Raw genomic sequence first — 20810 nt, 5'->3', positions numbered from 1 at the left:
TGAAGGCAGCGATCATGTGGCGGGGGCACTAGGCGGAGTCAGGCGGTCACGTGATTGGGAGGGGATCACGTGACGGAGGGCGGCTGAGGAGCGCGGGGTGGGCGCCTTTAAGTCACGTGACATGAGGAGAGGTGGGCGGGGACCTGGCGGACGCTCGCGGCGTCGGTGGCGGTGGCGCGCGGCGGCCGCTGAGACTGGGGCTTTGAGTCGCACCCCGCGGCCCGCCCCCCGCCGCCACCCTCGCAGATCCGTGCTTTTTTCCCTTTGCTTCTCTCCCGTACTGGGTCAGTCCTGTCCGCGCTCGCGCGTCGGTTTGCGGGTGTGCGCAGGCGCGGCAGGGGCCATTAGCCCCTTGGGTGGGCGGTGGAGCCCGGGAGCGCGCGGGCGAGACCATGGCGGGTAGCAGCACTGGGGGCGGTGGGGTTGGGGAGACGAAGGTGATTTACCACCTGGATGAGGAAGAGACTCCCTACCTGGTGAAGATCCCTGTCCCCGCCGAGCGCATCACCCTCGGCGATTTCAAGAGCGTCCTGCAGCGGCCCGCGGGCGCCAAGTACTTTTTCAAGTCTATGGATCAGGATTTCGGGTGAGCGCAAGGCCTAGATAGGACCGGCGGGGGCTTTGCTAGAGTGGATTGGGCGACATGGAGGGGCACACATCTACTTTGGGCCACACTGGGATTTTCTGGCCTATGGTGGAGCAGATTGTACTATGCTGAGGTAGGTTGACTATCCCAGGATGGACAAGGTTATGCTTGGATAGATTGAGGCACACGGACAGACTAGGATATCCTAAACCAGATTAGACAAGATTAGGCTTTACTGGAATAGGTGGGGGCATACTGGTTTATTTTGGAGTATTCTAGTCTGTACTGAGTAAATTGATCCATTGTCTGGTTGTTTAGTACGTTCTCAGGAGTCCTGTAACGCCTGTAATCCCAGCACTTTGGGAGGCTGAGGCGGGCGGATCACGAGGTCAGGAGATCGAGACCATCTGGCTAACACGGCGAAACCCCATCTCTACTAACTAAAAATACAAAAAATTAGCCGGGCGTGGGGGCACGCGCCTGTAGTCCCAGCTACTTGGGAGGCTGAAGCAGGGAGAATCTCTTGAACCTGGGAGGCGGAGGTTGCAGTGAGCCGAGATCGCGCCACTGCACTCCAGCCTGGGCGACAGTGCGAGACTCCGTCTCAGAAAAAAAACAAAAAACAAAAAATACTTGGGCCATTATGGACTCTACTGGGTTGTATTGGTTAATCCTGGTTTCTCTTGGGGCAAGACTTGGTTTTATTGGAGCACTCGTCATAGGGGCAGACAAGGCTGTTGGGGCCTGTGCTAGCACAGGCAGCCGTATTGGGATGTTCCAATCTAGACTGGTGCAGACAGCTGCGTGTGGGGTCATTGTAGGCTGTGCTAGAATAGATTGGGCTATCCTAGGGTAATTTGGGACATTCAGGGCTATCTTGGACTAGATTGGCGTGTAAATAATGCAGAGAAAGCCCTTTTGTGTTTATGGTCTTTGGGGCTGAGCCCTCTGGGTCCTCAACCTCTGCTTTTTTTTTTTTTTTTTTTTTTTTTTTTTGGAGACAGAGTCTCGCTCTGTCGCCCAGGCTGGAGTGCAGTGGCGCATTCTCGGCTCACTGCAGGCTCTGCCTCCCGGGTCCACGCCATTCTCCTGCCTCAGCCTCCCAAGTAGCTGGGACTACAGGCGTCCGCCACCACACCCGGCTAATTTTTTGTATTTTTTAGTAGAGACGGGTTTCACCGTTTTAGCCAGACTGGTCTCTGACTTCTGACCTCGTGATCCGCCCGCCTCAGCCTCCCAAAGTGCTGGGATTACAGACGTGAGCCACCGCGCCCGGCCCAACCTCTGCTTTTTTGAAGGCAGGCTGGATTAAGTTGGGATAGCATGGGTTTTAGAAGAACTGAACAAACTGGACTCTAGCTAGAAAGATTGTTTGACATGGGGATGCTGATACTATCTTGGGAGTTATCTTGGCTTTAAGGCAAGGTTTTTCTAGTTGTCAGCAATGTAATCTTGGACAATTTATTTAAATTTTGTGTCTTGATCTCATCTGTGACATGGAGAAAATCACAGAATGAAATGGTTAGTTCACGTGTGTGGCACACGGGAAATGCTTGGTGAATGGTAATTGTAATTAGCATTGAGGCTGACTACTCTGTAAAGTAGGTTATGGTGATACAGAATAATTTGCCTCAGAGTGGACCAAGCTGTGCTGAGATTGTGTTATGTTGAGAAGAATCCTACATTATGCTGAGACGGGTTGGTAGTGACTGGGCTGTGTTGTCACATTGACACCAAATGGATTATGTTGATATATATTCTGGCTCCCATGACCATATTAGGCTAACGGGTTAATTAGACAAGGTGTCCTAATTTGGGGCTAAGGTTGTGTGTGGAAAGAGAGAGAGGAACAGCTAGGGTAGAGAATCTGATGCTTTATACGTTTATTCATTTAGTCGACAGTATTTGTTAATGCTTAAGTGTCAGCGTGTGGTGTGTGGCTAGGACATGGTGTTGACCAGAGTAAGTGTTCATGGTTTGATGTCGTGGTCAAGAAGAAGGGGCAAGTCCAGTCCACCACAGGGAACCCATTGGAGAGATGACCCCAAGGCTGGGCTTTGGGATCTGTCAGGTTGAGCAGATTGCTTTGTGCAGAATTTTGTGCCCAATGAGGCACAGGGGAATGGGAACCCCAGCTTGCCCTCTCCTTGGGAGCTTTCAGTCTAATGAGGAACTTCCATTGTTTGTTTGATCTAATGGGTGGTGTTTTGTTTTTTTTTTCTGAGGTGGAGTCTCACTCTGCCCAGGCTGGAGTGCAGCGGCGCAATCTCAGCTCACTGCAACCTCTGCCTACTGGTTTCAAGCGATTCTCCTGCTTTGGCCTCCGGAGTAGCTGGGATTATAGGTGTGCACCACCATGCCTGGCTAATTTTTATATTTTTAGTAGAGAAAGGGCTTCACCATGTTGGCCAGGCTGGTCTTGAACTCCTGACCTCAGGTAATCTGCCCACTTCGGCCTCTCAAAGTGCTGGGATTACAGGTGTGAGTCACTACGCCTGGCCTCTAATGGGTGTTTTTACTCAAGAAAGGACAGTCTTCTAGAAATGAATTAGAGAAAACTAAAGGAAAGTATAAGAGTAGAGGCTTTGATGAGGACCAAAGCCTTTTTTGGAAGGTTTTTTTTTTTTTCTTTTTTGAGCCGCCCAGGCTGGAATGCAGTGGCGCGATCTCGACTTACTGCAACCACTGTCTCCCGGGTTCAAGCGACTCTCCCATCTCAGCCTCCTGAGTAGCTGGGATTATAGACACCCACCATCATGCCCGGCTAATTTTTGTATTCTAGTAGAGATGGGGTTTCACCAGGCTGGCCAGGCTGGTCTTGAACTCCTGACCTCAGGTGATCCGCCCGCCCCAGCCTCCCAAAGTGCTGGGATTACACGTGTGAGCCACCGTGCCTGACCTTTTTGGAAGGTTTGTAAGGAACAGGGGTGGGGTTGAGAGGAGGCCACCAGCCAGTCTCATTAGATAGGTATCTCAGGCAGCCGCATCAGCGTACGGGATTGCCTTTGAAACTGGACTAAGAGGTTTGAGTCAGACTCAAGGAAGTCTTTGGAGCAGCACTGTGCCCCTGAGGGTGCGTTAGGGAGAGGAGAAATAAGGAAACAGGATTGAGTTTGGAGATTTCTTAGGTGTCAGAGTGAGTTCTTTCAGTGTAAGAGAAGACCTGAACAGGGCAGGAGAAAGTCAGCATCCTGGAGCCAGGTGAAGATTGGGAGAAAGTTTGATGGGGGTCGGGGTGGGGATGGTTGGTCCAGCTCACTGACCTCTACTTTGTCGCTTGGCAGGGTGGTGAAGGAAGAAATTTCAGATGACAACGCCCGCCTCCCCTGCTTCAACGGAAGGGTGGTATCCTGGGTAAGAGGTTCTGACACCGAGGGCCGGGTCCCCTCAGCATTGCCAAGCTCCCCCAAGCCTCAGTCTGTTTCTGTAGCCTCCCCAGGCCAGGCGTTAGCAGCCCTGGCTCTTTACCTCCTGTCTGTTTGGAGAGCCGGCGAGAGGCCCTCAGCCTTCTCCTTCTGGAGTCTCTAATACTTGCTAGGTTTTTTTGCTCTTCTCCAGCTCTCTGAGACCCTTTCTCATTCTTTCACTTACTGCCACCTGTCACACCCTGACTCCCAAGTGAGCCACTGTTTATCATTTGCACCCTTCTAGCTGGTGTCCTCAGATAATCCCCAACCCGAGATGGCCCCTCCAGTCCATGAGCCTCGGGCAGAACTGGCGCCTCCAGCCCCACCTTTACCTCCTTTGCCACCCGAGAGGACCAGCGGCATTGGGGACTCAAGGCCTCCATCCTTCCAGTGAGTCCTTCAGATTCTTGACTGCAGGGGAGGGAGGTGAGGAGGGAACCCAGGCCTTTGGTAGGGGACGCCTAGGATCCGGAGCCCTGTTCTCCTGATGTGGGTTGGAAACCATCTCTGCCTGTCCAGCCCTAATGTGTCCAGCAGCCATGAAAATCTGGAGCCTGAGACAGAAACCGAGTCAGTAGTGTCACTGAGGCGGGAGCGGCCTCGCAGGAGAGACAGCAGTGAGCATGGTGGTGAGGGGCAGGCCTGGGGGCCGGGAAGGGCTGGGCCAGACCCCAGCCTTGGTGGGGTGAGCAGGGGGAAGCTTGGTTCCTGAGCTTCCTGTCCGTATGTAGCTGGGGGCCACAGGACTGGTGGCCCCTCAAGGCTGGAGCGCCACCTGGCTGGATACGAGAGCTCCTCTACCCTCATGACCAGCGAGCTGGAGAGTACCAGCCTGGGGGACTCGGACGAGGAGGACACCATGAGCAGGTGTGGCTCCGCACAGCTCTCCCCAGCGCACCCAGCCCCGTCTCTCGTCTTCCAGTCAATCCTCTTGTTCTTTCTCTTGGCCCCATGACCACTTTGGCCTACGTTTGCTCTCCTTCCCAACCTCCTGGTAGGTTCAGCAGCTCCACGGAGCAGAGCAGTGCCTCCCGCCTCCTTAAGCGCCACCGGCGGCGAAGGAAGCAGAGGCCACCCCGCCTGGAGAGGGTGAGGGGCTCCTACAGGAAGGCTGGTGCTGGGAGAAGGTGGGGCATGGGCTTTGGTTTGGGCGGTGCCAGGACACCGGCAGCACCCCAGGGTTGACCCTGGGTTATTGAAGGGCACTCTAGCTCCTTCTTTTCCCACCACAGACGTCGTCCTTCAGCAGCGTCACAGATTCCACAATGTCTCTCAATATCATCACAGTCACGCTAAACATGGGTATGGGGAGAGCCTGTGGCTAGGGCGTGGGGAGGGCCTGGTCTCTAGGGTTCCGGGCGTCCTGCGGCAGGGGCTCCTCTCTTCACATGGCCTCTCTCCACAGAGAAGTACAACTTCCTGGGTATCTCCATTGTTGGCCAAAGCAATGAGCGGGGAGACGGAGGCATCTACATTGGCTCCATCATGAAGGGTGGGGCTGTGGCGGCCGACGGGCGCATTGAGCCAGGGGACATGCTTTTGCAGGTGTGCTGGGGTAGGGCCACTGAGCTGCCCTGCACGGGGGCCCTCAGCCTCTCCCACCGTGTCTCTGACCCACTTGCCGTCGCTTCCAGGTGAATGACATGAACTTTGAGAACATGAGCAATGATGACGCCGTGCGGGTGCTGAGGGACATTGTGCACAAGCCTGGGTGAGTTGCCGAGCAGGTTGCTGGTCCTCAGTCCTCTTTTTTTTCTCTTTCATGTTTTGTTTTGGAATTTTAATAAGTACTAAGACAGCCGGGCGTGGTGGCTCGAGCCTGTAAACCCAGCACTTTGGGAGGCCCAGATGGGTGGATCACCTGAGGTGAGGAGTTCGAGACCAGCCTGACCAATGTGGTGAAACCGTGTCTCTACTAAAAATAGAAAAATTAAGTGGGCATGGTGGCGCATGCCTGTAGTCCCAGCTAGTGAGGTGGCTGAGACAGGAGAATCACTTGAATCCTGGGGGGTGGAGGTTGCAGTGAAACGAGATCACGCCACTGCACTCCAGCCTGGGCGACAGAGCAAGACTCCGTCTCAAAAAAAAAAAAGTGCTAAGACATAACGTTCAAAGTACATGAAACAAATGCGTGATGTAGCAAATAATACTAGAGTAAATATCCATGTCACTGCCATCTAGATCATCAAATAGGAGATTGCTGATACCCTAGAACTTCCTCCTCAGATGTCCCTTTCTGCTCCCAAATGCCTCACTGCCCCAGGAGTAGTCACTCTCCTGACTTCTTTGGCCATCACCGTAACAAAGAAAAGCTTTGCCTCACTGGATAGTTACCACCCTTGCACGTATCCTTGAACACTGCAGTTTTCGTTTTACCTGTTTTTGGACTTTCTGTGAATGGAATTGTACAGCGTGTACTCTCTTGTCTCACTTGGCAGTATGTTTTTAAGAGTTTTCCATGTTGATGAGTCATCCACATTGTGGTGCCTTCCACCCTCACCTTCTCTAGCCCAGCCGCGATGTGCTTGCTTCTCCCCCCTTTGTGTCTCTTAATCCATCCTTGCTTCAGACTCCCGCTCTCCTGAGGCCTCCTCTTCCCCTGCGCCCTTGACTGGACTTCTCTTCCCCATAGCCCCATTGTGCTGACTGTGGCCAAGTGCTGGGATCCCTCTCCTCAGGCCTATTTCACTCTCCCCCGAAGTGAGTGACACTCAGGGAGGGGCCTGAAGTTGGGGGTGGGGGCTGGCCAGGAGGCTGGGGCCGGGCCTGTGGTCATGGGGAATGGGTGGGAGGAGGGTCCAGGCAGAGGTGGAACAGGAGGCTGAGTCAGGGAGGGACTGGGCTGGCTTTTGGGGACTGAGAATGGGTCATTTTGGTGCCATCTTTGTCCCAGATGAGCCCATCCAGCCAATTGACCCTGCTGCCTGGGTGTCCCATTCCGCGGCTCTGACTGGCACCTTCCCAGCCTATCCAGGTTCCTCCTCCATGAGCACCATTACATCTGGATCGTCTTTGCCTGATGGTGAGCCGCCAGCCCACCTCATCCCACCCTCCCAGCAGAAGGCTGTCCTGCAGTGGTCTGACCCATTGCCCTTGTGGGAGCGATCCCTGACTCTGGTTCCCCGTTGTCTCCTCTGCCAGGCTGTGAAGGCCGGGGTCTCTCTGTCCATACGGACATGGCATCAGTGACCAAGGCCATGGCAGCTCCAGAGTCTGGACTGGAAGTCCGGGACCGCATGTGGCTCAAGATCACCATCCCTAATGCCTTTCTGGGTATGGCTGGGTCCTGGGCAGGTGGCTGGAGAAGGGGAGGAGGAGGTGACCAAAGCCAGGAATGGCACAGGCAGAGGCGAGAGCAGGAGTTGGAAGAAGAACCTGAGGACATTTTCCACTGTGGTGCTCCCAGGCTCGGATGTGGTTGACTGGCTCTACCATCACGTGGAGGGCTTTCCTGAGCGGCGGGAGGCCCGCAAGTATGCCAGCGGGCTGCTCAAAGCAGGCCTGATCCGACACACCGTCAACAAGATCACCTTCTCTGAGCAGTGCTATTACGTCTTCGGAGACCTCAGTGGTGGCTGTGAGAGCTGTAAGTCCCCCTGCCCCAACTCTGGGAGTGTGGCTTTGCCTGCCTTGTTCTGCCTCTCCAACCCTAGACCTAGCCCAGAAACCGCAGCCAGGGCCACCATGGATGGTCGAGCAGCGTGTGTCCCGCACTAGGTCCTGCACTGGCCGAGGATGGGGGCTGACGTCCACCCATGTGCTGCTGGACAAGCCATGTGCCAGGTGCAGGACTGTGTCCACCGGGGGAAGGTGCACCTCTTACCTGAGTCCCGCAAAGACGTGGGCTAGTGACTGTGCCCCTGCCCTCATGGCAGAAGTAGATGGGAGTTTCCTGTCAGAGACCCTTGTGAACCCCTGTTTTGAGCCCCATCGTGGGTGGGTCTGGGAGAACTGTTCCCAGTTCCTCTCCATTCGGTGTCTTGGGGCCCTAGCCTCTTGAAGCAGTGATTTCTTCCTCTCTTCCCTTGCTTTCCAGACCTAGTCAACCTGTCTCTCAATGACAACGATGGCTCCAGTGGGGCTTCAGACCAGGATACCCTGGCTCCTCTGCCTGGGGCCACCCCCTGGCCCCTGCTGCCCACTTTCTCCTACCAATACCCTGCCCCACACCCCTACAGCCCGCAGCCTCCACCCTACCATGAGCTTTCATCTTACACCTATGGTGGGGGCAGTGCCAGCAGCCAGCACAGTGAGGGTAAGTCATCCCCACATACCTGTACGGCCAGGATCTGAGGGTGGATGAGAGGGGAGCCAGGGAGGAGCCTGGGTGAGGACTCAGTTGCCCCTCCCCTCCCTCCACAGGCAGCCGGAGCAGTGGGTCGACACGGAGTGATGGGGGGGCAGGGCGCACGGGGAGGCCCGAGGAGCGGGCCCCCGAGTCCAAGTCCGGCAGTGGCAGTGAGTCTGAGCCCTCCAGCCGAGGGGGCAGCCTTCGGCGGGGTGGGGAAGCAAGTGGGACTAGCGATGGGGGCCCTCCTCCATCCAGAGGCTCAACTGGGGGTGCCCCTAATCTCCGAGCCCACCCAGGGCTCCATCCCTATGGACCGCCCCCTGGCATGGCCCTCCCCTACAACCCCATGATGGTGGTCATGATGCCCCCACCTCCACCTCCAGTCCCTCCAGCAGTGCAGCCTCCGGGGGCCCCTCCAGTCAGAGACCTGGGCTCTGTGCCCCCAGAACTGACAGCCAGCCGCCAAAGCTTCCACATGGCCATGGGCAATCCCAGCGAGTTCTTTGTGGATGTTATGTAGCCCACTGTGGGGCCAGGCTGGGCCTGGCGCTCCTGGTGTGTGACTGGGTGTCCTGGCCGTCACGTGCTTGCTCTTACAGTGCCTGGGCTCAGCCTACCAGCTGCTGCCATACAGGAGATTGTGGCCACTGTGACTCTCACCAGCAGTGCCTGGTTCCTCCCCTTTCCCTCAGGGGTAGACAAGGGACCTTTGATTATTTTTAGCTTTGTTTTTTTATAAGCCTTTTTGGGGGTTAAAATAGAGTTTCTTACATTTTTGGGACTTTTTTAATAGGCATTTTCTCTTTTATATGAAGAATTCCCATCCATTGGGCCCCTTCTAACCCCAGAATGTGACCTCCTCCTCCAGTTACCCACAGCCCTGCCCTGTGCAGGGTTGGGGGTGGTCAGCGGTACCCCGGGGTTAGGCATCCTAGACAACAGCCTGAGGAAGCTGGGAGATTTGGGCCATGTAGCTGCCTTTGTTACTCTATTTATTTTAGTCACTTGTATAAAACACCAAATAAAGCAATAGAGGCAAACTCCCCACGCCTCTGGCTCCTTTCTTTGGGAGGGAGGCAGGCAGCAGAGGGAGAGAACCGTCACACAGGAGCAAAGCATGACTGGTTAGAAATTTTTATTATTTGCGAGGCAGTAAGTGCTCTTGAGAGCAGGCACAGTGCTGGGAACACTAGGCCCCTTCGGGACAAACCAGGGCCTTAAGGAAAGGGGCTTCGGCTTTGGCTTGAGGGAAGGCACATAACTGGGACAGGCCCTGGCCGGGAGTATTCAGAAGCCAAGTGGGTTGCTGGTGACCACACCACCCCGCTCCACCAAGGCCTTGGAGATGCTTTTGAAGTTGCGGTAGAGCTCTTGCTGCCAGGGGTCAGACTGCAGGGCGGCCATGCCCTCTCGGATCCGAGCTGCAGCCTGGGGAGAGGGAAGGAGGGGTTGGGCCTGCACCTCTAGCCCTCACCTGAGCTTGGCAGCCCCGAGTCTCACCTCGATACACCAGGTGTCACAGAGCATTTTCTCATGCTGGGCCGTGGGGTGGCCCTCACTCAGGGATCTTGAGGCCCTGGCAGGAAGCAGGAGATGAAAATAAATCTGGGCCGGCTGGGATCCAGGCCCAGGCCCCCTGCGGCTCAGGCATTCCCTGCCTGCCTCCTCACCTCGAGAGAACCACCACCATGGCATAGAGGTCGATGGCCCCGTCTGCCAGCCGCTGCAGCAGAAACTGTTCATCTGTCCGGTAGGTGGGGTGGGGGTGGGTGTGGGGGCATTAGTCTCAAGGAGAGGAAAGGGAGGGGCGGAATGGTGTAGAGCTCACTTACTGACAATCCCCTTCTTGTGTTTTATCAGCTTGGCCTCCACCACAGTGGCAAACTGCTCCAGAGCCTGTACTGCCTGAAGAGATGGGGACAGTGCGGGGCTCAGAGGGGCCATCAGCTGCAGTCCCTGATGCAGGCTCTCCTGGACCCCTGGCCACTTACCAGCTCGCCGCTCCGACTCAACTCTGGGTGGACAAGTCCACTGAGACTCAGGCCGCTGCCCAGCCCTGCCCGCCTGAGAGGAAGAGGGAGAATGACTGGTTAGTTGCCATACACCACCCTGCCCTCCCCTGGCTCTGGCCCTAAGCCTACCGCCTCAGCTGTTTGCCTGCCTCTCCTAGCAGGAGGCCAGCATTCCCAAAGGGATTCTTTAGAGCACTGCCAAGCCCAGAGAGCTCCTTTCCTTTGTCCTATGGGGGAAGAGGGTCCAGCAGTCAGGACTCACTGTCCTCCCCACCTCTACCCCCACCCAATTCTCTCTCTTACCATACAGCCCTGCAGAGCCACAAACAGCCGAAGAATGTCATTTGTCCCCTCAAAGATCCGGAAGACGCGAAGATCTCGGAGCACACGCTCTACTCCAGGTTCCTAGCACAGGGCCACACAAATTATATGCCCGTGCTGAGATGTGCCTACCCACCCCTGGCCCAGCCGAGGCTCTGCAGAAGACCGTCCTGTACCTTCATGAAGCCCATACCCCCCATGATTTGGATGCATTCATCTGTCACCTTCCAGGCTGCCTCCTAGGGACAAAGAACAGATGAGACTGGTTTTGGGAGCTGAGCACCCAAACTGGACTCCCTCCCAGCATGCCTGGGACCTCACCGAGCCAAAGATTTTGCTGATGGCGGCCTCTATCTGGAAGTCCGTGGCTCCTTGGTCCATGTTAGCACTCACCATGTAAGCCATGGACTGAGGTTGCATGGTTGGGACATGGGAAGGAAAATTGCAAAGGGCTTTGTCAGACTTGGCCTCATCACCCAGATCTCCAAGATAAGGGCTGACCTAGCTTGTCAGGTCAGGCAGATACTTGTTCTGGGTCAGTTCATCAGGTGCTTCCAGGTATTTGTTTTCTTAAAAGGGGTGGATGTAAGGGATGAGGTAGAATTAACTTCTGGTACTGCTGGCAGGCACCTGAGCAGAACATCATTGCTGTCTCTCTTCGCAGAAGCTGAGCTGACTATGCCTCCCCGCATCCCCTAGGGCATTGGTGTAAAGCTGGAGACCCACTGCCCCAGGTGCTGCTGGGGGTTGTAGTCTGACCCGACTGGAAAGAAAGCCCCAGGGCTCCAGGGAGAGGTGCTTGGGAGGCCCTTACCTCAGTTACATACTGCAGCATAACCATCCGTGCCAGCTTCTCCTGGATCAGCCCAAAGTTGTGAATTTTCTCCCCAAACTGGGTACGATTAGTGGCATGATCTACCTGGAAGAGGGTCCATGCATCCCGCTGTGGTTCAGTGTGGTTCTGCAGTCTCCCTAGGAGAGGGGCTGGGCTTGCGCCAGAGGGATGGGTTTTGCATACAACCACAGTTCAGTCTACGCTGGATGGAGACCTAAGCTAGCAAGTCGGGCTGCTGGTAGGGGAGGAGTTTCTAGTGTAGGGAGTGCCTGCAAGTGATCAGGGACACATGGCAAGGGGGACAGTGAGACTTCTGTTTGGGTTACCCAGGGACTCGGGCAGGGTACTCACCGCCTTAGCAATGATGCCTCTCATGGTACCTGCCAGGGCCGCAGCCATGCCAAACCTTCCATTGTTGAGGATGTGCATGGCAACCTTGAAGCCACTCCCAACCTCACCCAGCACGTTCTCCGATGGCACCCGTACTCCATCAAAGAACACCTCTGCTGTGTTTGAAGCCTTGATGCCCATCTTCTTCTCAGGGGGCCCACTGTGTCAGGGCAGTGTGGGAAAGCAGAGGTGTGTTCAACAGGTTGTCGCTGGGGGAAAAACTGCTCCTTCGCTCCTTATGCACCAGGGAGGAATGATAACTCCTAGACTATTAGAGGCTACAGCCACCACTTCCCCTCAGGCCCTGAGGGCTAAGGAGGCCTGGCTATGTCCTATTTTGTGTTGGACTTGGTTGCTGGAGCCAGAACTTTAGCTCAGTTGCATACGTATTAGTCCCAAAGGCCACATTCAGTCCACCTGCTTTGGCTTTTGCACACATCCCCAGGGTGACTTGCAACAGCCATCTGCCCAGGAGCCCAGTCCTGCCCCTCAGCCCTAAGCTCCCCCAACCCAAATTCACTCACTGGGTAATGCCCCCGAAGCCCCTCTCCACCACAAAAGCTGTGATCTTCTCCTTCACGGCTCCTGTGGCTGGATCTGTAACTGGTGTCTTGGCAAAGACTGTGAAGATGTCTGCTAGGCCCCCATTACTGTGGAAGAATGAGGGGATATTCAGGGCGTGGAGGACGGGGAGCAGTGGGGCCTGGAACTGGGCGGAGGAGAAGGGGAGAAATGGGAGGCAGATTGCCTGATCCAAAGCTTGCTTCCATTAAGGGTATAGTATTTTCCACAGGGGCTGGGCACAGCAGAGGTTCGGATGGAGGCTGCATCTGACCCGCTTGAGGACTCGGTTAGACAGAAAGCGGCCACAGTCTCCCCTGTTGGGGAGAGAGCTACTTTACCCCAAATTCTGATGAGCTTCAAAGTCCCCTCGGCCCACTTCCCCATCCCTCCAGCAGGCAGTTCCCCCTTAACACCTGGGAGTATCCAGTTCTTTTGCATGTCCCAACCAGCACACTGTGATGCCTCCCCAAAACCTTCCCCCAACTGAAATGCCCAGCCATCTGATAATCTAAGTGCCAACTGGCCTAATCTGTGCCAAGCCCAGTGTGCCCCCCAATCCCTGGGTCTCCTAGGGTTGCCTCACCAGATGCCAGTTTGGGGAGGTATTTTTCTTTCTGGGCCTTTGTGCCAAAGAGCAGGATGCCTTTGAAACCGATGCTCTGATGGGCCCCCAGGGTAATGCCCACGCCAAGGTCATGCATGCCCACGATCTCCACCAAACGGGCGTACTGGAGGGGAAGCAGGAATCTGGGGCTGTCACTGGCTGCAGGGGGACCTGACCTTAACAGGGGAGTGTGGGCAACAGGGCAGTTCCTGACCTAGGGCAGTGCCTGACCTGGGCCATCCCCAGTGTGTAGAAAAGAAGGGGTGTGCAAAGGGCACAGCAGAGAATGCTGGTCTATCTTAGGTTTAGGTAGGAGGGTGACTTGCTAGTAGTCAGTCTATTGTTAGGCAATCCCCAACTTAGAGATTTGTAAGGACTTGGGAACCAGGGTGAGGCCCATGGCTCAGGCCTAGGGGACTGCATGTAAATTGTGTTATGTTTGGACAGTTAACATCCATCCCACAGGCACCCAGGGCAGGTGCTTAGAAGAGACCTTAGCCCTAGTCTCTAGGTCTATGGCAAAGGAGCTGAGTCTGCCAAGCTGGGGTATGGGATACTGGGATGTGGGATAGGGCGCCCTCACCTGGGTGTTGCAAAGGCCCACACCACCCAGCTCACTGGGCACTTGCAGACCAAAGGCCCCCAGCTCCTTGAGGCCCTGCAAAGTGGTCTCCTCCACCATCTCCAGAGCGTCATTCTTGGCAGGATCGTTCACTTCCTGGGGAAGGCACAGGATCCCACATCCAGGCTCCTTTTGAGCTTAACATCTCCAAACACCTCACCAGGGACCAAGCCCCGAGTCATTCCTTACCTCGAAGAAACGGGACACAGGCTCCACCAGCTCTTTAAGAAACTGTGTCTGCTCTTCGTTGAGCACTGCAGAGGGTGGGGGACAGGCTGGTCAGGCCAGGCTGGCAGGGGAAACCACCCTGGCCCCACCCAGCTCTGATTATCCCTTCCCTTACCGGACGGGTATGGGAACACCTGATCTGTGGTGAGCTGGCCTTTGAACATTCCCACAGCAAAGGACTTAGATTCCTGGGCAGAGAGAGGCGAATTTCAGGGCTCTGGTTGGGTCTGGCTAAGGTCCACCTGGCCTCGGGGCTACCTACCGCCTTGGCCGATTTTTTCCTGGTCAGAGCGTCAGAGGGGTGGGAATCTGACTTGTCCAGAGCCAGCTGGGAAAAGAGACGGTTAGCAAGTCCAGGGAAGGGACTTCCGCTGTGTCAAGGGGAGCACAGGCGAGAGCCGCGCGGGGAGGCGGCGCGAAGCGGTGACCTTTCCCCTAGTTTCGCCCTAGGGCACCCTGGCTTGCCCTTTCCCCTACTTTCGGCGACAGAGCAGTAGGCAGGTACCTGGCACCAAGAGGGAGATCCCTGCCGACGGCGGGAGGCGGGCGCCGAAGCGGACCACCGCTCCCACACCCCCTTGCCAAGGCTGCGGTGACTTACCTGAGCGGCACCCCCGGCATAGGGCCGCCGGGCAGGGCCGGGCCGGGGCTGCCCCAGGAGCGCCGTGAGCCGCGAGCTGTGGGGAGTGGGGGTTCAGTCCCGGCCCGGTGCCCAGGGCCGCTGCCCACCGTCCCTCTTGTCACACACAGACCTTCCGCCCCCGAGCCTCAGCAGCTGCCGCCCCAAGCTCGCGGCCATCCGAGCCGCCTGCATCTCCGAATCTCTCCGGGCGCCGCTGGCTCGAGCTCTGACCCAGCTCTGGCGTCCTGCACGCCCAAGTCCTGGCGTCCTGCACGCCCAAGTCCTGGCGCCCCTAGCCCTGACTCATCGTCCACAGTGCACCGGGCGGCGGACGGTTGCGGGCCCCGGGGCATGCTGGGAGCTGTAGTTCCCTGGAGCCCGGCCCTGCGTTCCGCTGACTTAGAGGGATCTCCAAGCGTCCCTCGTCTCCTCCAAACTCCTTAATCCTGCCCGTCCGACCTAGAGTCTAGACCTCCGACGGGGTGATGGGATAGGATGGGACAGAAGAGGAAGGGGCTTAAGTCACTGCAGCCAGAGGGATGGAGGTGGACTGAAGGGAGGGCTTCTCCGGTGGGGTTAGAAGGGAAAAGTAGGGAAAGAGAAGTGTAAGGTAGATGGCAGAGGTAGAGACATGGAAAGACAGACTCTAGGGTTCCTGATGAAATCTATCTCGGCCAACACAAAAGGGAGGGTACAGTGGTGGGGGGCACCCAAGCTAGGGTGTGAGTACCCTAAGTGTATTCTTCTGAGATGTAGGCCATTTCACTAACTCTTGGAACAGCTACAGTTTCACAGTAGGAAGACCCCCCCCCAGATTCACTGCCCCTCCCTTAATAAAGCCTCTGAGACCTTCCTGAACATTCCCTTCTGTCTCTGCCCTCTGTTCCTTCCAGAGACCATGTGCCCAGGCAGATGGATTCCTCCCGGGCCTGAGAGGAACTGCAGGAATTCTCCTGCCTCTTACCCGTAAAACCCCAACTTCTCTAGCCCTAGGTCAGGAAGTCCCAAACAATTTCTACCCCTCTTTCTGCAATTCTCATTGGGGTGAGAGGAGGCCCAGGAGGAGAGAGAGCTGGGCTCAGCTTCTTTTTGAGCTGCTGGAGCCCTCTGTGAGGAGGCCCTCTTTGCTGGCTTCTCAGGAGAGTGTGGCTAGGTTCTGCCTGCCGATGGGAAGAGGGGGCCAGGGTGTGTGGAGCAAGATGGTGGCGGCGCTGGTGCCTTGGGACCTGGGGGAATGGGACAGCTGGTCGGCTCAGAGACGGCCTACTTTACTCACAGCTGGAATTTAGTGGGGAGAAGCAGCTCAACTCCAATCCTGGAGGATTAGGGAGATTAAAGTGAGAGAAGAGAGAGATGTCCCAGAGACCAAGAGGTGAAAAACAGGGCTCCTTGTGGAGGGGAGGTCTGGGAGCGAAGTGGGGGGCTGGGGCTCGGAGATCCTTCTCCCCAAATCTTTCCATAGGGGCTGGGGTGAAGGGCACAGTCTGGGGAGATGAAGTGACAGTGTGTTCATCTTCCTGTGTTGGCGTCTTCCCTGTCCCAATTCTTGCATCTCACTAGCTCCCAGGTCAGCCCTCTGGCTCCTGGCACCCCCACTGCTGCGGTGGGCACCCCCCCTCCTCACAGTGCTGCATAGCGACCTCTTCCAGGCCTTGCTGGGTGAGTAGCCCGTTTTCTGAGGGACCTGGGCCTCCAAGGGCCATTACTGAACTTCGGGGGCTGTTTGGGAGCCCGGAGATCATTTGGTCCAAGCTGGAGCACCATGCAGGGTCCTGCCTATGGTGTCCTCCATGAGTGTGGACCAGCCTTGGCTGAAAGGGCTCCTCCCTTGCCAGCCAGCCAGCAGCGGTGATGACAGGGGTGATGTGCCTGGAGAGGCCTGGGGTGGGGAGGTAACTCAGTTCTGTTCCTGTGACAGACATCCTGGACTATTATGAGGCTTCCCTCTCAGAGAGTCAGGTAAGGAGGTGGGGGCGAGCGCCTAACTTCCTGAGGGGCAGGCAGGGCTGGAGGGGTGAGCCAAATATCGCTAATATTACCTGGAAACTTGGGGGCCCTGCTGACAAAAGCCTGAGTCGGTGGCCCAGGGACTTGGGGCACCGAGAATGCACTCTCTGTGGTCCTGTACCCACTCTCCCTTTCTTCCTTGTTTTCTTTGGCTGCCCCAGTTTCAGGCACTAAAGAGTCTAGGGCTTAACTTTTTAGGTTTCCCCCTGAGAAACCTGAGGGAGAACTAGGCCCCCAGGGATTGCCTCCTTCAGCTCCTCCCTCACACCCGACCCCCTACCGCCTGCCGAGAGGCCTCCCTCCCGTATTCAAATAACCGTGGGTGCTCCCAGCCCAACTATAGATGCTTCCTTCTCTAAGAAATGAAATCCAGCCTCATCGTCTTTGCTGTCATCGCTGGTGGCTGGCCAGGTCTCCATGTTTGCCTCAGGGCCTCTGTGCTTCTGCTTCTATCTCCTTTCCCGTTATCCGGGTTCCTGCCAGCACAGAAGGAGTTAACTCTGCCAAGGCACCCCCCCCATTCTGGCTCCTAGCTCCCTCCCTCCCTCCCCCTGCTTCCTCTCTCCTCCTCTCTCCCCTTCCCTCTTCGGCTCCACGGCTCCCTCGGCCGCTGCCGTTTCCAACCCCCCCACCCCACTCCCCCGCCACGGCCCCTAGCCCCTGGCCGTTTGGCAAGACCCCCCCCTACCCCGGGGCTCCCCGAAATCCAGTTCCCCTCCCCCACCCCAGCTCATGCCCCAGCCCCCGAACTCCGGGGCTGCCAGCCCCCGGTGCCCCCGCCCCTCCTGAGAATCGGGGTGTGCTCCCCAAGCCCCCTCCCCTCCACTGGGGAGCCCCTTTTAGGGCCCCCTTCCCCTCCCTCCCACGCTCCCCTCCCCTTCCCTTCTCCAACCCCCTCCTTCCCCTCTCACCCCTCCCCCCATCCTGGCCCCCCCTGCAAAAGTGGGGTGCGGAGGGGGGAGGGGTGAGAACCCACGGAGGGGAGGAACGAAACTCCGATGAAGTCAGAGCCCCTTACCCGCCGCCGCGGCCAGGCCCCCCAACATGGACTGTCTCTGTATAGTGACAACCAAGGTAAGCATGATGGGGGGCTATAAACTGGGGGGAGGGTATGAGTTTGTGGGGAGGGGTTAGTAGGCCTTATCTGGGACTGGCGCCCCTGGAGTGGCAGCATCAGAAGTACGATGTATTTGGGGGTCTTAATTTAGTTTTGGGGTTCACATCTGAGAAAATGCAGGATTTGGCCACAGGTGCCCCCTGGAGTGATCCCTTTGTATCTGTAGGGATATGGAAAATTTAGGATATTCCATGGTTCGGGGGGCCTGGGGGGTTTGGGGGTTCATCAGCGCTGTTTGAGGGAGACTTATTTAAGGAGAAGCCTGGCTCATAAGGGAGTCCTGCTGGTGTATGTGGGAAGGTGGGCTATGTTGGGGGGTTCCTCTTTCCTCCCCAGGGAAAAGCTGGCTTCCAAGGGCCTTGTCCAGTTTTGGGGGGCTCCTGGCATGGGGTAAAGGTTATTGGTTGTGAGTGCCTGACTGATCTGGGGGTGTCAGCTGGCAGGGAAGGGGTGGGCCTTCAGACTCTAGAACAAGCATCTCGTGGTGGCTGCATTTAGGGATGCTCTCTCAATTTGAGGGAACTGTTAATTTAGGGTTCAGTCATATAGAATGGAGGTAGTTGGAAGTTGTCAGAGGGCTGGGGCCCTGGCATGGGATCACCTGAGGGAATGGACCAGGTGAGGCAAGGATTTGGGGGTACTCCCATAGGAGGCAGAAGATTGCAGCAGCCGAGCTTGCCAGCCCCTGAGGAGGAGGATGAGAGGCTTAGGGAGAGAGGGGATTTGAGGAGGGGGACCGGGTGGGTGGTGCACAATTTGGGGGTGGCCCAAAGGCAGGTGCCCAATATCCCCATCTCCTCCCACACTGTATCTAGCCCTGATCAAGAGAGAGGGAGAAGAGCAGATGTGGGGACTGTTCCAGATACCCCTGACGCTTGGGATCAAGGTGGGGGAGGACACCTGGATTTAAGGGTCCCTGAGGGCTTATGACCGAAGTTACTGAGGTTACTGGGGTGAAAAGGTGTGGGAGGAGGGCAGGGCTGGCAGCGATGGGGATCTGTGCAAGAGTGTCCCTCTGGTTGGAGCCTGGCAAAGGCAGGAGATCTCGGATGGAGCACAGGCGAGCTCCTGGTGGGATGCAGATACCTGGGCTCTGCTTGGAGACTCTGGGACTGGAGAGCTGGATGCCTGGTGTGTGGAGGGAGGCTTGGGCGGGTGGCAGGCAGCTGGGGGCTGGGGGGTGGGACAGGAAGTGGGGGCCGGGGGAGGCGGGGTCCGGGTGAGTCACAGGCTGGGGAGGGGGTTATATTTAGTGGGAACTGCAGCTTTTCATGGGAGGGAGCTGAGGACACACATGTTCCCTGCCACAAACTCACACATGTGTGTACACATGCATTGTGCACGTGTGAGGATGGTTGGAAGAGATTGGGGGCTGAGGACCTTTAGATCTGGAGCCCCCACCCTCTCTCCACCAGGGCGACTTGCTTGTCCTTCATTCTGTGGGTTTCGGGCTTTCTCCCAGGCTGCCTCTTCCCCACATCCCCTGTAGTTTCGGTGGATTTTTATGCCTCAGTTTCTCTGGCCTGGTTTCCTCTGCTCCCGCTGTCTCCTGCCCTTAGGCCTGTCACTTGGCCTCAGGCTCCATGGCTGTGGTCCCCTGTATTCCAGGTGTAAATAGAAAGCCCGCTGGAATGTGTGGGCTCTGCTTCCAACACGTGAACACACAAATGGGAGCGAGGGTGAGGGGCTTGCCAGCAGGCAGCTATTCTGGGTGGGTGGGTGGCCTTATTCATTACCCACTCCAGACTCCTACTTCTTCCATGGAGCCCAGGGTTGAGCATCCCTGAAGGAAGGAGGCTTACAGAGCAGATCATGCATTTGGGGTTTACAGAGGCGTGGAGACCCAGGCTTGCCACATTCCTTGGCTGGAAAACTTGTCAGCCTCGGTATGGTGGGGACTCCAACTCCCATAAGGCCTCGAGGCACAAGATCCCTCAATGTTAGAGGGTTGCTGCCCATGGCGCTGTTGGGAGTTGTGGTTCATCTCAATCCAGGGCAGCCAGCGGAGGGTAGCCCAAGAGGAGCCTGCAGGGGGCACATGGCTCCTGCTTCCCCAAATGCTGGATGGGGTAGGGAGTGCTCAGGCTTTGCGGTCGTTGAGCTCCCCAGCTCTGCCTGAGTCTTCCATCTTTCATTGCCTATATTTAGACTCCTGCCGCAGTAATTTAAGGAACATTTATTGAAAGCCTACTGCGTGCTAGGCCCTGTGTTGTGTGCAAACTCCACTCTACAGCGATCACCTTGTCTTTCTTGGTGCCTTTATCTCTGCCAGAATCTCTCGTCTCTGAGCATCTTTCTCCCACTCCGCCCCCGTCCCTCCCCCTTTCCCCGCGCTGCTGCCGCCGTTGCCATGGTAACCGGCGACGACTGAAGCTGCGTGGCTGACTGGAGGGCCGGGCGAGGGTGGCGGAAGGCGGAGCAGAACAAGTGGGGGTGGGGATACAGTGGGGGAAAGACTGAGGCTATTTGCCAGAGCCCCAGGAGCGAAGCGGTTAAACCCTCCGGGTGGTCCTTATTGGGCAAAGCCGAGATGCCGGGGGCGGGGCAGTGTGGCCGACGGCCTCATTCATTGGCCGTCAGGGGCGTGGCGGAGGGACAGTGTGGGCGAGGCAGGGGGAGCGAACGGGCGGGAAGTGGACGGAGGCGTGGCCTCCCGGGCAGGTGGGTGGAGTCTGGCTTACTCTATCGAGGGAGGCAGCAACCTTCGGAAAGGGGAGGAACCTTGGGGCTGGGTTACCTGACCGAAATGAGGGCGGGGCTGACCTGGGATGGGCGTGGCGTGGCCCCCCGTGCGTAAAGGAGACAGGGTTTGAGGAGCTATTGTCCAAGTAACTTCAGGGCGCGGGGGTCTTTGGAAAGGAGAATCCGGGGGTTGGGAAGTCTGACGTCTCAATTTTCCTAAGATGGAGGTCTGTTCGGATTTCATCAGAGCACCCCTCCTACCTCAGCTCTGTGTTCCCAGGAGACGGTTGCTAGGCGACGGCAAAGTCCTTGATTGCTGCGTTGCCAGGCAACAGAGAAACGGAAAATGGAGGGAAAAGGGAAATGGGGGATGGGGAAGGGTCTTTATGGGCCATGGCGCCCACTGGTGGATAAGCAGGGCCTGCACGTTTTCTATTCTAGAAGGAATTTTGAGTCCAGCCCCTTCCGCACTGACTCCTTGGATCCTCTGGTGATCCAAGCCTTCCTACCAGATATGAAACT

At 56.9% G+C, this 20810-nt stretch overlaps 3 protein-coding genes across 12 annotated transcripts in view; 2 read left to right on the top strand and 1 right to left on the bottom strand.

The window, feature by feature from the left end:
• Positions 1–109: 109 nt before the first annotated feature.
• On the top strand, positions 110–9327 carry DVL2 (dishevelled segment polarity protein 2). Of its 2 annotated transcripts, none has more exons than XM_008962468.5 (15): positions 110–586; positions 3871–3940; positions 4238–4383; positions 4513–4610; positions 4725–4860; positions 4992–5082; positions 5226–5295; positions 5399–5538; positions 5628–5704; positions 6626–6693; positions 6887–7015; positions 7135–7266; positions 7400–7579; positions 8030–8248; positions 8356–9327. In XM_008962468.5, exons 1-15 carry the CDS (start codon positions 393–395, stop codon positions 8802–8804), a joined length of 2199 nt encoding a protein of 732 aa, XP_008960716.2. In that variant the 5' UTR covers positions 110–392; the 3' UTR covers positions 8805–9327. The 2 variants fall into 2 exon arrangements, with proteins under 2 accessions (XP_008960716.2, XP_003810156.2); XM_003810108.6 differs by having other exon boundaries at positions 4513–4622.
• A 75-nt stretch (positions 9328–9402) lies between these two features.
• On the bottom strand, positions 9403–14823 carry ACADVL (acyl-CoA dehydrogenase very long chain). 7 transcript variants are annotated; one of them, XM_003810106.7, is made up of 20 exons: positions 14613–14823; positions 14462–14537; positions 14123–14188; positions 13976–14048; positions 13822–13886; positions 13594–13728; positions 12990–13134; positions 12591–12720; positions 12367–12492; positions 11804–12002; positions 11432–11536; positions 10939–11025; positions 10794–10856; positions 10600–10701; positions 10426–10523; positions 10276–10348; positions 10117–10189; positions 9955–10027; positions 9785–9860; positions 9403–9712 (listed from the first exon to the last, which is right to left on the bottom strand). In XM_003810106.7, exons 1-20 carry the CDS (start codon positions 14672–14674, stop codon positions 9572–9574), a joined length of 1968 nt encoding a protein of 655 aa, XP_003810154.1. In that variant the 5' UTR covers positions 14675–14823; the 3' UTR covers positions 9403–9571. The 7 variants fall into 7 exon arrangements, 6 of the variants coding, with proteins under 6 accessions (XP_003810154.1, XP_003810155.1, XP_034797296.1 ...); XM_003810107.7 differs by lacking the exon at positions 14123–14188; XM_034941405.3 differs by lacking the exon at positions 9955–10027 and having other exon boundaries at positions 9785–9954; positions 14613–14809.
• Positions 14824–14852: 29 nt separating this feature from the next.
• The window catches only part of DLG4 (discs large MAGUK scaffold protein 4), a 29802-nt gene continuing 23844 nt past the window's right edge, over positions 14853–20810 (top strand). For 2 of the 3 annotated variants that reach the window (XM_055102035.2, XM_055102033.2), the window contains exon 1: positions 17063–17563. In XM_055102035.2, the coding sequence (XP_054958010.1) occupies positions 17534–17563 (30 nt within the window). In that variant the 5' untranslated portion in view covers positions 17063–17533. Of the gene's footprint in view, positions 15855–16042; positions 16142–16400; positions 17564–20810 lie in introns of those variants that run through there. The other variant, XM_063598928.1, reaches the window with a different exon arrangement.

Source organism: Pan paniscus, chromosome 19 (genome assembly GCF_029289425.2).
Source record: "Pan paniscus chromosome 19, NHGRI_mPanPan1-v2.0_pri, whole genome shotgun sequence".
In the NCBI taxonomy this organism is placed as follows: domain Eukaryota; kingdom Metazoa; phylum Chordata; class Mammalia; order Primates; family Hominidae; genus Pan; species Pan paniscus.
Note: the sequence above shows the minus strand (reverse complement) of the source record. Positions and strands in the feature narration are given on the sequence as shown.

Excerpts from the sequence above, each read along its gene's own strand:
- ACADVL (XM_034941405.3), bottom strand. The coding sequence starts at position 14,674 with ATGCAGGCGGCTCGGATGGCCGCGAGCTTGGGGCGGCAGCTGCTGAGG. Across the intron at positions 10,857-10,938 it reads TCAGCAAAATCTTTGGCTCG|GAGGCAGCCTGGAAGGTGAC; the intron begins GTGAGGTCCCAG and ends CTTTGTCCCTAG. Across the intron at positions 9,955-10,116 it reads ACACAAGAAGGGGATTGTCA|GTGAGGAGGCAGGCAGGGAA; the intron begins GTAAGTGAGCTC and ends GGTTCTCTCGAG.
- DVL2 (XM_003810108.6), top strand. The coding sequence starts at position 393 with ATGGCGGGTAGCAGCACTGGGGGCGGTGGGGTTGGGGAGACGAAGGTG. Across the intron at positions 4,861-4,991 it reads GAGGAGGACACCATGAGCAG|GTTCAGCAGCTCCACGGAGC; the intron begins GTGTGGCTCCGC and ends ACCTCCTGGTAG. Across the intron at positions 5,539-5,627 it reads CAGGGGACATGCTTTTGCAG|GTGAATGACATGAACTTTGA; the intron begins GTGTGCTGGGGT and ends CGTCGCTTCCAG.